This window comes from Petaurus breviceps, unplaced genomic scaffold (assembly GCF_028583685.1).
Source record: "Petaurus breviceps papuanus isolate PSGF00001 unplaced genomic scaffold, PetGlider_PUasm1.0 90451, whole genome shotgun sequence".
In the NCBI taxonomy this organism is placed as follows: Eukaryota; Metazoa; Chordata; class Mammalia; order Diprotodontia; family Petauridae; genus Petaurus; species Petaurus breviceps.
Window position 1 is genome coordinate 36,447 of NW_027187258.1, and position 15,941 is coordinate 52,387.

At 37.8% G+C, this 15,941-nt stretch overlaps 1 protein-coding gene and 1 pseudogene across 1 annotated transcript in view; one reads left to right on the forward strand and one right to left on the reverse strand.

The window, feature by feature from the left end:
• Window positions 1-14,579, reverse strand: part of LOC138141648 (trophinin-like) — a 43,826-nt gene extending 29,247 nt beyond the window's left edge. Inside the window, exon 1 of the mRNA XM_069062376.1 lies at window positions 14,492-14,579. Within this exon, the coding sequence (XP_068918477.1) occupies window positions 14,492-14,527 (36 nt within the window). The 5' untranslated portion in view covers window positions 14,528-14,579. The remainder of the gene's footprint in view (window positions 1-14,491) is intronic.
• On the forward strand, window positions 1,467-2,145 carry LOC138177805 (activated RNA polymerase II transcriptional coactivator p15 pseudogene; annotated as a pseudogene).
• Window positions 14,580-15,941: the final 1,362 nt, after the last annotated feature.

Sequence of the window (15,941 nt, forward strand, 5' to 3'; positions counted from 1 at the left end):
CCCCTAGGCTAAAGTGCACCTGAAGCCTGGGGTGGGAGGCTTGTTTTTCAGTAAATACTTTTTGATTGGCCAGTGGGTCAATAAGGTTGTTACATTCTCTGAGCCAGGAGAAGGCTATATAAGCCCTGATGTGAGGCTTTGTTTTGGGGGCTCACTTTGAGAAGTGTTCTGTGATTTGATCTGTATGTCCAGAGGCACCCCCCCGCCCCCCCCTTTGAAAAACCCAGATGTTGACTGGGTATGGATGTAATGGTTGGACAGTTTGGAAATCTGTCTACTTGATCTGTTTCTGTCTTGATAATTCTGCCTATATATTCTGAAGTTCGGGGTGCTGACCTTTTCCCCTGAACAGGGTAAACGATATATGTCTGACTGATTGGAGTAAGCTTGTTAACCCTTTTTGAGTTGCTTTCCTTTAACAAAGCAGATCCAAGAACCTGTATGGGCAGCAAACCCTGAGGATGTGCTTGGGGTGCTTGCTGCTACACCATGGGGCTCTTCTCTGTGGTGTGTTGTAGTGGAGAAAGCATCAGGATTGCCAAGCAGAGAGATGCAGGGTGAAATCCCCCCATTGATACTGACGGCCATGCAACCACTCTAGGCCTCAGTTTCCTTGTCAATAAATGCCTATCTCCTAAGGTTATAGTGAAAACCAAATGAAATAATGAATGTGATGCATTTTTCAAACCTTAAAGTATTATAGAGAAAGCAACTTTTAACATTATATCCATGCAAAAAGGTTTCATTTGGTCCTTCTGGGCAGTGACATGCTAGGGCCAGCCCAAACCTACCCAAGAGAGTCAACTGAAAACTTTTCAGTGTGAATCTGAGCAAAGGCTACAAACTGGGGGCTTGATTGTTTTCCTGATTGTCACTCTAGACCCAAGAAAACAGGGAGGAAAATGTTAATGATGCAGATTAAACTGAAAAGTGTGCTAGTACATCTTTTGGGAGAGAGCACTTTCCATTACACCCCTGCTTTTAGCCCATCCATCTTATTCCTCTTTTTCACTGCTAAACTTCTTGGTCCCATAGAACAGATGGGCAGAGAATAGTTGGGTTGGGGAAGAAAAGATTCAAAAAAGATTTCCACCTTTTCCACAGCTAAAGGAAAAAGGAAAAAGAAAGTAAAGACATGGGTGGCTAGGTGGCGCAGTGAGTAAAGCACCAGACTGAGTTGGGAGGACCCCAGATCGGTTTGGGCCTCAGACACTTAACACCCACACAAAAAAACTAGCCATGTAACCTGGGGCAAGTTACTTAACCCTAATTGCCCTCCAAAAAGGAAAAAAAAAAAGAAAGTAAAGACATTTACAATTTAAGTAAAGTCAGAGAACTTGGGATGCAAATGAGAGTGAGAGGAGAGGAGTGTGGGTACAGATGAGCTATAAATTGTGCAAGCAAAATCAATGACAAAGAATTGACTTAAAGAACAAAGGGGGTCACTCCTGAGGTAACCAGAGGGTGCGGCTGCAGGAACAGAGCTGAGCGATGCCCAAATCAAAGGAACTTGTTTCTTCAAGCTCATCTGGGAGTGATTCTGACAGTGAAATCAACAAAAAGGCAAAGAGGAAAAAACAAGCCCTTCCAGAAAAACCGATAAAGAAGCAAAAGACAGGAGAAAGTCCTAAAGCACCAGCTTCATCCAAGCAAAGCAGCAGCCCAGATGATCATATGTTTCAGATTGGAAAAATGAGATATGCCAGTGTTCGAGACTTTGAAGGAAAAGTCCTAATTGATATTAGAGAATACTGGATGGGTCAGGAAGGTGAAATGAAACCTGGTAGAAAAGGTATTTCATTAAATCCAGAACAATGGAGCCAACTGAAGGAACAGATTTCTGATATTGATGATGCGGTAAGAAAACTGTAAAGTCAGAGCCATATGAAACCTGTACTGTTTTGGTTGTTTTAATCAGTCTTTTTACATTGGCTTTTGTTTTCTAAACTATTTGTTTTCCAAGACTATTGTATATTTGGATTGCAAAACAATTTATAAGATGAATCCTTTTTTTTAAATGTGCATTAAAAGTGTATTCTGAGTGAAGCTAATTGTCTATATATACTTTATTAAAAAGGAATGCTTTGCATCTACCACCTGGTGTAAAATAAAATCAAGTAATAAAAATCTAAAAAAAAGAACAAAGGGGATAAAATCCAATGCAAAATAAGTAAATAGAAGAAAATGCAGGTCCAATAATTGTAACTTTAATTGAGAATGGATTAAAGAATACAAAATCAAAAACAAAAGAATGGCAAAATGTCTAACAGAACACAGCCAAGTAATTTATTGAATAGAAGAAATACATCTAAAAAACAGATAGATTTAGAATGAAAATTAGAAGTGAAAAGAACATTGGCTATATGCAGCAGCCCTCACCAAGACCATGGGAGTTATAGTTCTTACACCAGTTGATTTTCAAAAAGCAGAAGTTGTAATCATACTACCAAACAAAAAAAGCAAAAATAAAAATTTGCAATGTCAAAAGAAATAGGGAAATGACATGCTTAAATATATCATAGAGTTAGACAATAAAACAATATCAGCATTAAACATAAACATTCATGCACCAAATGGCAAAGGATCTAAATCAGGGGTGGGAAAACTACAGCCTCAAGGCCAGAAGGCCTTCTAGGTCCTTGGGTGTGGCCTTTTGACTGAGTCCAAGTTCTACAGAACAAATACTTAAGGGCATTTGTTCTGTGAAGTTTGGACTCAGTCAAAGGGCTGTACTTGAGGACCTAGAGGACCACATGTGGCCTCAAGCCCACAGGTTCCCCACCCCTGAAATAATTCCATTAAGGAAAAGTAAACTAAATTGCAAAGAGACATTGATGGTAACATGATATTTGTAAGCAGACTTTAATATTCTTGTCTCAGAGCTGAATAAGTCTAACAAAGATAAACAAAAAACAAACTACAGAAGTGAACAAGCTATCAGAGAAATAAACTAAAAGACTTATGGCATCTTTTGAATTGAAATATTAAAGAACAAGAAGATTCATGAGAATCACATAACATAGGATCTTTACCAAAAAAAATAGAACATATTCTAGCACACTGAAAAAAATATATAAATAAATATAAAAAGATCATAGTATAGATTTAGAGCCGAAAGGATATTAGGGGACACTGAGTGAATTTTGCCCTCTTGTTTTACAGGAAATACAGAAACTAAGGCTGAGAGAGATTAAGTTACTTGTCCAGGGTCACTCAGTTAATAAGTGTCTGAGGGAGGATTTGAATTTAGGTCTTGCCGACTCCAAGGCAAGTAACTAATTCTGTCACCCCCAGAAGTCACTTGAGGCAGAGACCAAGGCTGGTAAACCATGAATTGCCCGTCTGAGAGGAAACTGAAATGACTTTGAAGTCCATCCCCCAAGGAAACCCAGCTCAGAAGGGAAGAAGTCAGAAAGTGAGTGACAGGGAATATAGGACTATAAGAAACTACAAGAGACTCTAAGAGAACTGAAAGGGAAAAGAAAACTAAATGAAAGACTTTGAACATAAGCAGATAAACCCACAAGAAATGTGACTTCCAGATCCAGCAAAAAACCAACCAAAAAAGTTCAGGAATCCGCGAATAAATACTGCATGAGAAAGGAAAATGATCCAACACCAGATGAGACAGAGGACCCTGTAGATTTGGAAGAGAGACACCATGTTATTCCTGAATAGTTTGAAAGAGAAATCAAAACTGTGAAAGCAGAATGGAAAAACTCAAATCCCTGGTGGCAAGTCTCAACAAAGAAATCAAAGAGGGACTAAGTGATTGGGAATGTGGCTACATGAAAGTCAAGTACAATCTGGAGGAAGAGATGCAAAAAGCAGTAATAATAAAGGAAGGCATGATCTCCATACAAACAAAGCATATTGATATAAAAGACAAGATGTGTAAAGACAATTTAAGGATTCTAGGTCTCCCAGAAAAAAAACTGTCCAGAACTTCCGAACACAGAAAACAAAGTGCCAATGGAAAGAATCCATAGATTGCCTTCAGAAAAAAACAAAACCCTGGCTACAAACCAAAAGCAAAACCTTGGTTACAAACTCTGAGAGAGGTAGCGTCCACTAAGAAACAACAGATTCTGCAAGTGACCAGGAGAAAGACCTTCAAATCTAAAGCAAAGGAACTTCAAATAACACAAGATTATTCTGTACCTACAAGAACCTGCAGGAGGAAATTGAATAACATACTCCAAAGAGACCTACCCTGCAAATTTAGCCTAACCATTAATGAAAAGAAAGACATTCAATAAAAAAGAGCTGTTTGAAACATTCCTAAAAGAAATGATGTGCAAACATTCCGGACAATAGAAATAAAAGAAGGATGAACAAATACAGCAACTAAGGACAACAACAACAAGATAACAGAAAGATGATTAGGAGACTTTCTTGCATACCACAAGACAAAGGTGAAGGCAGAAGTCAAATAGAAAAAAAAGGTGGATCCCAAAAGACGCATGATGGAGAGAAAAACGTGCATCCAGAGAAAGAACTAGAAAGAACTAAATTTATATCCAGGTGGAAGCAAAATACCTGATCTTTTTCGTTCTCTTATTTGATTTTATGTCCTCTATACCATTTTTCATCCCAGCGGGTACAATCCATCCTTATAACCTGACCATCGTATAATGTGAAAGTATCTACAGATCCTATACTTGATTATAAGACGCCATGGGGGGGAAGGGAGGGAGGGGGACAAAATGTGAAATTCAAGGAATTGTGGAATTGAATCCTGTAAACTAAAAGGAAACAAACAAATTAATAAATTAAAGAATTAATAAAAAAAAAATAAAAAAAAAAGAAAAGGAAAAAAAGGTGGAGAAATAGTTCTGAAGCATTGTGGACCAAACCACATGACACCTTCCCTATAGGTGCTTACAAAAGAATAAGGGGGAAAAAATCTTAATCTGGAAAAAAATATATATTAGAGATAAACCTAACTCGGACAATTTGGTGAGTAGATTAACAATTCAATAAAATTAAAATAAAATAGATTGGGTAAGAAAACAATGTCCTGGGGGTAACTAAGTGATGCAGTGAATCGAGCACCAGTCCTGGAATCAAGAGAACCTGAGTTCATATCCTCAACTGCCTCAGAAACTTAACACTTACTAGCTGTGTGACTCTGGGCAAGTCACTTAGCCCCAGTTGCCCTGCCTTTCCCCCTCCAAAAAAAAGATAGATAAAAAAGGAAAACAATGTTCCACAAAATGTTTACAGGAGGTACTTTTAAAAAGCAAAGACACACACACAACAAAAACGGAAGGCCAGGAGAAAAAAATTGACTGCATCGGATGAAACTAAAAAAATCTAAGAGTTACAATCATGCTATCAGACAAAACAAAAACAAATATTTACAACATAAAAAACAGAAATATTTACAACATAAAAAGGGATAAAGAAACTACATTATGCAGAAAGAAAACATAGACAACAAATGAAAATCAAAATTAAATGCCCATGCTCCAAATGACTTAGCACTGAAATTCATAAAGGAAACATTAACTGAACTACGAGAAGACATAGACAGTAACACAATAGTGACAGAGATTTCAATATCCCTTTCTCGGTTATAGATAAGTCTAATAGAAAGATAAACAATAATAAAAATAAAGACCTGAACAAATTATTGGGAAAATTAGATCTAAAAGACTTATGGCATCTTCTAAATGGAACCACTAAAGGATATGTGTATTTCTCAGTAATTGTTATAGGAATGTAAATTTTTAAGATCTTCCCTGCCCCTAGGTTAAGTGCACCTGGAGCCTGTGGTAGGAGGTTTGTTTTTCAGGAACACCCATACCTTGGTGCTTTGTGATTGGAGAGGGTTGTTACATTCTCTGAGCCAGGAGAAGGCTATATAATCCCTGATGTGAAACTTTGTTTTGGGGCTCACTTTGAGCAGTGTTGTGTGATTTGACCAGATGAGATTCTGGGCAGCCATTGAGAGCCTCCCCCCGCCACCTTTGAAAAACCCAGATGTTGATGCTTCTCTGTCTGGTAACTGTGATTTGGTATGGATGTAATAGTTGAACAGTTGGAGGCCTGTCTACTTGAAATGTTTCTGTCTATATACTCTGAAGTTTGGGGTACTGACCCTTTTCCCCTGAACTAGGTAAATGATATGATTGATTGATTAAAGCAAGATCATTAACCCATTTTGAGTTGCTTTCCTTTAGAAAAGCAGATCTAAGAACCTGTGTTGGCAGCTACCCTGGGAACGCTGGGGTACTTGCTGCTACAGTAACATATGGAATTTTTACAAAACTGATCATGTTCTAGGATACAGAGATACTGAAACAAATGCAGAAAGGCAGTAGTTGTAAATATATACCTTACAGACCATAATACAATAAAAACAGTAATTGGTTCAGGGACCATAAACAAAACACACAGACACAAACGGGGACTCAACAACAAAATCTTAAATAATGAGTGAGTCAAAGAATAAACCATAAAAGCAATATAATTATGTGAAAGAAAATCATAATGATATCAAAATTTCTGACATTCAGATAAAGCAGTCCTCAGGAAAAAATAATATCCCTATGAGCATACATTAACAAAATAGAAAAAGAGAGGATTAATGAACTGAATATGCATTTAAAAACTAGAAAGCCAATAAATAAACAAGCCTAAAATAAACACAAGAAAGGAGATATTAAAAATTAGAGGAGATATAAACAACCTGAAAACAAAAAAAAAACCTATAGAAATGATAACTAAAACTAAAATTTAGTTGTTTGAAGAAACTAAAAAACTGACAAACCTTTATCAATATGAGTAAAAGGAGGACAGAAATTAAAATCAACAAAATAGCAAACCAACAAGGTGAAATCACAACAAAACCAGAATAAAAAGAACTATCAGATCCACCCTGTAGTTACATGATAACAAAGAAAAAGAAGGATACCTTCAAAAATATGAAATACCCAGACTAACAGAAGACCACATAGAGATCACAAGTAACCCAGTCTCGGAGAAGAAAATAGAACTAACTGCAAAGTAACTACCAAAAAGAAAAATTCTTGGTCCAGCTGGATTCACAGAAGAATTTTATCAGACTTTTAAAGAACAATCAAAAATCAATTACATTTCTTCAAATCCAAGAAGCAATAATAGGAAGAGAAATCCCACTTCAAAATAACAAATAACCCTAACCCAAAATGCATAAAATATCTGGGGGTCAATCTACCAATTCACACAAAAGACTAGCATAGATCTAATTACGAACCGCTTCTTAAAGAAATCAAGAACGACTTAAATCATTGGAGGAATATTCCATGCTCATAATGGGTGTGTGACAATATAATAAAAATGACAATATCACCAAAGGTAGTTTATGCTTTTAATGCTATACAATCAAATCTTCAATAATATACTTCATCAAACTTGAGAAAATAACAACATTCATTTGGAAAAACAAAAGATACAGAATATCAAGAGAAATGAGGAATAGAGGGATGGGCAAGGGGGAAATAATGCTTCAAGAGATCAAACTATATAAAAACTACATATAAAGCAGCAAGCATCAAAACCATCTGACATTGGTTAAAGAATAGAGAAGTAGATCAATGGAACAGACTAGAGATAGAAGAATAACAACAGAACTCAATGACCCAGTGTTTGATAAATAGACAAACATAAATTACTTAGGAAAGAACTTAATTTTTGATAAAAACTCATGGGAAAAGTGGAAAGCAGACTGGCAGAAATGAGACTCAGACAAATACCTGACATTATGTTCCACGATACAGTCAAAATGTGTACGTGATTTTACTGTAACAAAAATTCGGAGAAGCAGACCATAGACCTCTCACATCTATGAGCAGGAGATGGATTCTTAACCAAATAAGAGATAGAGGCAATCACAAAAGATGAAATAGATAACTCAGAGTATGTGAAACTGTAGAGCTTTTCCACAAACAAAATTAATGCACCTATGACAAGAAGAAAAACAGTTCTTATGCTGTAAGAAATGATGAAGAAATACCTGGGAAGGCTTATGTGCACTGATGCAAAGGGAAGTGAGCAGAACCAGGAAAACATTATATACCAGTGATGATCAGCTGTGAATGATTAGCTATTCTGATCAATACATCAATTCACCACAACTCCAAACTCAATGAACACAACTCACTGAGTGGGAGGAGGGCTAGAGAACTTGGAACTTTAAAGTAAAAAATAAAAATAAAAGAGTATATTAAATTTTAAAATAAGAAAAACAAAAAATATTTGTATCAAATTTCTCTGATGACAGTGTAGTACACAAGATATATAGAGAGTGTGTACGCATACATACACACACATATTCATACACACCTGTATACATATATGAACAAAAGTCATTCTCCGATAGATAAGTACTCAAAGGATAGAAACAACTTTCAAAAGATTTGAAAACTATTAACCACCACATAAAAAGGGTTCAAACCACTAATAACAAAAGAAAGGAAAATCAAAACAATCTGAAAGTTTGACCTAGTACCCAGAAAAAAGCAAAGATGACAAAAGATGGAAATAGTCCATGTTGAAGGGCTTGTGGAATGACTGGCACACTAGTGCATTGTGGGTGGAACTGTGATTTGGTATAACCACTTTGAAAAGGAATTTGGAACCCCGAAAATAAAGTCACTAAAATGTCCAAACACTTTGATCTAGCAATTCCATTATTAGGCTTATAACCCAAGGAGGCCATTGATAAAAAGAAAGTCCCCAAATACATCAGAATATAAGGAAGACTTTTTGTGAGAGTAAAGAATTGGAAACAAAGTACATGCCCATCAACTGGGGGGTGGCTAAACCAATTGTAGTACATAAATGTAATGGAATATTACTTACTGTGCTATAGGAAATGATGAATGTGATGAACACAGAAAACCATGGAAAAGTCTCTATGTATTGATGCAGAGTGAACTAAGCAGAGCCAAGAAAACAATAAAAACAATGATTCCAATAATGTAAATAGGAAAAGCAATGATAAAATCATCTAAAGTGAAACTTGCAGAATTATAAAGAATGAGCACTGCCCGAAAGACAAGACATGAGAAGACACCCTCATCCTCCCATCCCCCCCTTTGCAGAGGTGGGAGGTCCACATGTAGTATACAGTATACATTGCACATATTTTCAGACTGTTCTGATATGTTGATCAGCTATGCTGATTTCTTCTACTTCTGTGTTATTTTGTCTTAAAAAATACTAGTTGTTATATGAGATGGCTCTCTGAGATGGGGAGGGATACTGGGGAAAACTATGGTGATGTAAAGAAATAAAATACATAAATAAAAACTTACTTTTTGAAAGAAAGAAATGAGTGAGAAGATAGGAACTTCTGGGAATTCTAGAAGCCATTTTAGCGAAAAATAGGATTGTACCAGCACTTTATACTATGGACCACGATAATTTTACAAATACACTGCACCTAGGAAACATCTAGGTGAGAGAAGTCTAACAATACAAGTCAGCACTTTCTCTGGAACTCATAGTTTTATAGTAACCTAGAACACTTAGTGGCTAAATGACTTGCCAGTCTCAAAGTCAGGATTTAACACAGTTATTATACATCTGTTATGAGGTTTGTTTAAACCCAACTCTTGACGCATTCAAGTCTGGCTCTCCAGCTATTATGTCATAATGCCTCTACGTATGGATGAGGTCATATATAAAAGATCACACAATGAAGAAATTAGTTGAAAATGGATTGTGCATCCATTGAGTAGCTCTGACATTGCACCTCACGCTCCACCAGATTGGCAAAAAATGCTAGAGAAGCTAGGTGACAGTTGTAGGAAGTGCTGTGGGAGAACAGGCACATTGGTGTACTGCTGCTAGAGCTGTGAATTATTGCCCCTCCCCCTTCCCATTATGGAAAGCAATTTGGAGGTATAACTCAGAAGCCACTAAACTGTACAATATGTCTTTTGAGCTAGCCAATTCCCAGAGAAATCAAATAGAGTGGGAAGGAATATATGTGCACAAGAATGTTATGAAAAAGAGCTAGGACTTAAAAGGGTGCTCATCAATTGGTGAATGGCTCCAAGGATTATGTTATATGAATGTAAAGGAGTGTTGTTGCACTGTGGCAAGTGATGAGGGGCATGATTTCAGAGAAAACCAGGAAGACTTGTGGGAACTGATTCAGAGGGAGTTGAGTGGAGCCAGGAGAAAAATCTATACAGTGGTAACAACATTGTGGGGTACCTACAGTTTTGAGAGACTTAAGGACATTGATCAATGTAATGACTAAGGTCTATGGCAGAGGATCAACCATGAAGCTTACCATCTACCTTCCTACAAGAGAGGTAATGGTATCAATTGCCAAGTGAATCACACATTTTCAGACAGGATCAAAGAGCCAGTTCCCAGCAGATAAGTGGTTAAAGATACAAACAAACAGTTCACAAAAGAATTGCAAAATATTCACAACCATATGAAAGAATGCTCCGAATCACTAATAAATAAGAAAAACACAAATCAAAACAACCCTGAGATTTGACCTCACACCCTGCAAATTGGCAAAAAAGACAAAAAATGACAAAAGTTGACATTAGAGGGATTGTAGAATGATAAGCACACTCTTACATTGTTGATGGAGCTGTGAAATGGTATACCCATTTTGGAAAGCCATTTGGAATTAAGCAAATAAAATGACTAAAATGTCCACAACCTTTGAACCAGAGGTATTATTATTGGGTTTATACCCCAAGGAAAGTCCCCATATACTACAAAATTATTTATAGCAGCACTTTTTCTGATTGGCTAAGAATTCAAAACAAAGTAGATGCCCATCAGTTGGGTAATGGCTAAACAAACTGTGATATATGAATGTAATGGAATGTGCTGTAAGATATGATGTGTGTGAGGAATACAGAGAAGCATGGAAAGATCTATATGAACTGATGCAGTCAAGTCAATAGAGCCAAGAAAACAATGTATATGGTAACTACAATGTAAATGGGAAAAAAACCACACATCAAAATATCAAAAGTAAATGTAACAAAATTATAAAGTTCAAACAGTACTCCAATGAAAAGATATAAGAAGACTCACATGTTCACATAGATTTTTTGTGTCCGACAACAATCAATGAGAGGACACCATCAATCTACCCATTCGTGGAGATGGGCAGGAAGTTCACAGGTGTTACACATTGCAAATGATTTTGAACCTTTCCTGTACACTGATTAGTGATTTTTTTCCTATATACTGATCACTAATGCTGATTTTTTTTTCCTCTTAAAAAAATACTATTTGTTATATGAGATAGCTTTTTGGGAGGGGATAAGTTGGTGGGGGGGTCACACGGGATAACTATGAAGGTGTTAAATTAAAAACTCATTTCAGAAAATCGTAAATGGCACAAAATTATAAGGTCAAATAGAGAGATATGAGAGGACACCCCCAGCCCCCTCCTCCTCCTTGGAGCTAGGCAGGCAGCCCACAGGTGGCACACACTGCAGATGGGAGAGAGGGATGCTTGCAATAACTATAATGTAAGGAACATAAAATATCAATATAAACTTCTTTTTAAAAAATCATTTGCTTATGGTCTTTGTCGGGGAGAGAGCAGAAGGCGATACATAGCCACAATAGGGTGCTTTTTGCCCAAAGGTTTATTTTAAAATGAAAAGGTAGATAAATATTTTGGAGCTTAATGCTTTGGGATTTTGATTCTTGTTTTCTCATTTGATTGCTGGTATTAGGGATTATTAGTTGGTCATGAAAGTTTTCAAAAATGGCTCTGCAAACATTAGGATTGTGACGCAAAGTGTAAAAATGGCAGCTAATTGCTGAGATCTTTATTCTTTCTTATCCCGGAGTTCTAGATGTGACATCAAGGTGTGGCGGGGCCAGACAGCATCTCATTCTGTCACTGCCTTCATCATTGTCCAAATGGTTTCTTGCTCACAGCAATTCCAGAAAGCACTTCCATGTGAGGCTTTCATAGCTGGCATTTCAAGTCTTAAAAATAATTCCTCTGGTGTTTCATTTCAAGAAATTTTCACCCCCGAATATTAATGAGTTTATTTCTCATTCTAAAATGTTTTGCCTTCACGTGTGAGAAAGCTGGTCTGGTTCTGGGAACTCATTCATTTAACTGGGCTTCTCCGTGTAGCCTATGCTGCAGCATTGGGAAACTCTTGTCTGATCCTGCCAGACCAGGAATCAATCTAAACCTATCAGGCATTATCTCTCCAGACAAAACCTGAGCTTTTCACCTCCCTCAGCTGGCCAGAACCGGCTCCATCAGGAATGGCATCGGGAATAAGCGAATCTCCAGGGCCCGGCTCACTGGTATTTTTACAGACAAAACCAAGCAATACCCAGCAATATTGTACTTCGCTTGAATTTTTGGTTCATCTAAAACATATGCAGAATTATAAGAAGCAGATGATTCCACTAGGCAAGGAACAGAACTGTGGGGAGGGACGTGTGCACAGAGGTGACCAGGTGACCTTTTCCCACCAAAGAAGCAAATCCCGATTAGGGGCCGTTCCCCTGCCAACCTAGAGCTGAAGTGCCAACCCCCTTGGGAGCCAAGAGGCAGATTAGGGGTTGTAAGAAATAAATGCCTTTTGGTATGAAATATTTGCAGATGGACCAGTGAGACTGGACTGAGTCCATGGACACAAGGCTGGCAATCACTGCACTAGATCAACAAGATTTCAAACACTCAGGTCTTTCAAAACATCTTATGTTAAGACTGACACAGTCACATCCCTACAAACATGCATTAACCTAATAGAATAAGAGAGGATTGATGGGCTGAGTTCACATTTAAAAATTCAAAAGCCAACAAATAAACAAACCTCAAATAAGCATAAAAGAGGAAATACTAAAAATGAGAGGAAAAATAAATTAGAAATGATAACTGAAACTAAAAGCTGGTTCTTTGAAATGACTGATAAAATTGATAAACCCTTAGCTAATCTGATTTAAAAGATGACAGAAAATCAAATCAACAAAATAGCAAATGAATGAGGCAACATTACAACGAAACCAGAAGAAATAAAAAGGACAATGAGAACATACTATGCACAGCTACATGCTAACAAAACTGTGCTCACAAAATAGAGGAGACCTTCAAAAATTGAAAATCCCCAAACTCTCAGGAGACCAAAGATCTTAAATAACCTCATCTCGGGAAAGGTAATAGATCTAGCTGGAAAGAAACTGCCAAAGGAAAAATGTCCTGCTCCTCATGGATTCATGAGAGAATACTAGCAAACTTTTAAAGAACAATTAGTATCCATAGTTCACAAATTATTCTCAAAAACTGAAAAAGAAACGAACCCAACCAGAATCCTTTATGAGACAAATATAGTCCTAAATAGCTAAACCAGGGAAATTAAAAACACAAAAGAAAGCATAGACCAATATCATTAATGCATATTGACTAAAAAATCTGAAATAAAATATTGACAGACTGCAGCAATTTATCAAAAAAAAAAAAGCATTCAATATGACCAAACAGAATTTATACCAGGGATGCCAGTATGGTTCAATATTAGGAAAACAACCAACATAATTAATCATAGTAAAAACCTAAATATCCAAACCACATGATCATTTCATTAGAGGCAGAAAAGCCTCTGGAAAAAAAATGCAGCAGTCTTCTGTGCTAAAAGCCCCATAGAGTACAGGCACTGAGAGACAATTTGGGGGTATCATAAAAAACATTTACATTATTTACTAAGATGTCTGACCCTTTGACCAGAGACTCAGTTATGGGGCTTATACCCCAAGGAAGCCAAGAAGAAGAAAAAAGTCCCCATATACACCAAAATATTTCTAGAAGCATTTTTTTGTGAGAGCAGAGAATTGGAAACAAAATAGATGCCCTTCAATTGGGAATGGCTAAACAGATTGTGGTACATGAACGTCATGGTATATTATTGTACTATAAAAAATGATGTATGTGATGCATACAAAGAAGCACGGAAAGATCTCCATGAACTGATGCAAAGTAAAGCTAGTAGAGCCAAGAAAACAATCTACATAGTAACTACAACCATATCAATGGAAAGAAAAACGACATATCAAAAAATCAAAAGTGAATGCAGCAAAACAATAAAGATCAAATGGGATCTGAATGAAATGATATGAGAAGAGAGCCCCACGTCAGCCCTTTGGGGGTGGGAGGACCACAGGTGGCACCCACTGAGCAGGTTTTTGGACATTTTCCATGGAGTGAGCAGTCATTCTGACTTTTTTTCCTCTCAAAAAACATACTGTTTCATATAAAGGTTGGCTCTCTGGAAGAAGGAATGGTGAAGGATGCATGGAATAACTAGCATGATATAAGAAACAGAAAATATCAATAAAAACTTATTTTAAAATATTACCCAACGTAGAATAGGACCTTGAAACTCCTGGCAGAGAAAGTGAGTTACCCTAACAGACTCTTTTTATGAGACCAATATTGTCCCAATATCCCAATAAATTGAAATCAAATAGATAAAAAAGACTGCCTCAAACTAACCTGGGATTCCGGCTCCTGCTTCCCAGCAAAATCCATCACCTGTTTCGAACCTCTATGCACACTGACGCATGAGCTGTGTGGCTGGCCTGTTTCCTGTAACCATGGAAACAAGCTCTCTGGCTTCCCAGGGAAAAAGGTTTCGTAATCGGAATGAAATCTAATAATTTAAAAGCCTTGTTCTGAGAAGGGGTCCATGGGCTTCTGCACCAGGTTGCTCAAGGGGGCCATGACACACAAAAGAGGTGTGGAACGCCTGCCTTCATATCACTGAGTCCTAGAGTGCTAGAGAGACCTTAAGGATCATCTTATACAACCTGTTGCCTCCCCTGCACCCTCCAAACCATTAAGGCAATGGGTAAAAACACTCAAAGAAGCAACAATGTGAAAGAGGACCTGAAGCGGTAACAAGGGGATGCATGTCCCCTGCTGCTGATCATGAGATCCAGGTCCTAAACAGGACAGAACCAGGACAGAGAAGAGTGCTTTCTGACCTTCAGATATTCCCCTTGAGTGGCCATACACATATTTCAAGGCTTGCTCTCACTCAGAAGAGTTCTAGAACCCTCTTTGAGAATTGTCTTTAGAGCCAATATCCACACCAGAAACCTCTTTGGATCACCTTACTCTCCAAGACTGTTTGGACCCCAAATAATATGTATCAATCAATAAGCAATCAACTTGGGGCCAGGCACATAGTCTGGGGCTTCAATGTCTTTCAGTTCTTTGCAAAAATAAAAGCCATCCTTTTAGGACAGTGGAGATGTCCCATTGGGTGTCCGAGGTTCTAACAGCAATGCCAGAAGCAGGAGAAGGCTTCCTCAGCTGAGCAACTCCATGTGGTACTTCTGCTTTCCATATTTTGTCGTTTTGGAGGCTGCCTTCTAATCCCATCCTCATACTGATCTCATCTCCTCTCCATCAGATCTGGCGCCCCAGAAGGTCAGGCGCCATCTTCCCTGGGAACAATGTGTACTCTTCACCAGGCACATGGGAAGCCTCCCCTACCATGCAGTATTCCAAGCCAAGGGTGAAAAGTGAGCAGGAAAAAGAGACTCCTTTAAATAATAGCTGATCCATCTGTACTGATTTCATATTTGCATAGATTATCTCATGTCCTAATCTCTCTGTTGACCTCCAGTCCTGCTTCTCCAACTGCCCTTCAGAGAGCTTGAACTGGATGGCCAGTAGACATCTGACACATAATGTGTCCAAAACCAAAGTCCGCATTTCTCCTTCCGCCCTCCCCACCCTCCCAGTCCCTCAAGCTCAGAATCTGAACCCTCCTTTGCTCTTCACTCTCTCTGACCCTTCATATTGAATTTGTTTACAAGACCTATCGATTTCACCTTTTTGACACCTCTCAGTAACCCTGGTGAGGTACATGCCAATTAGTATCCCCATTTTCCAGATGAGGAAACAGTCTCAATGAAATTTTGAGAGGCTTTCCTAG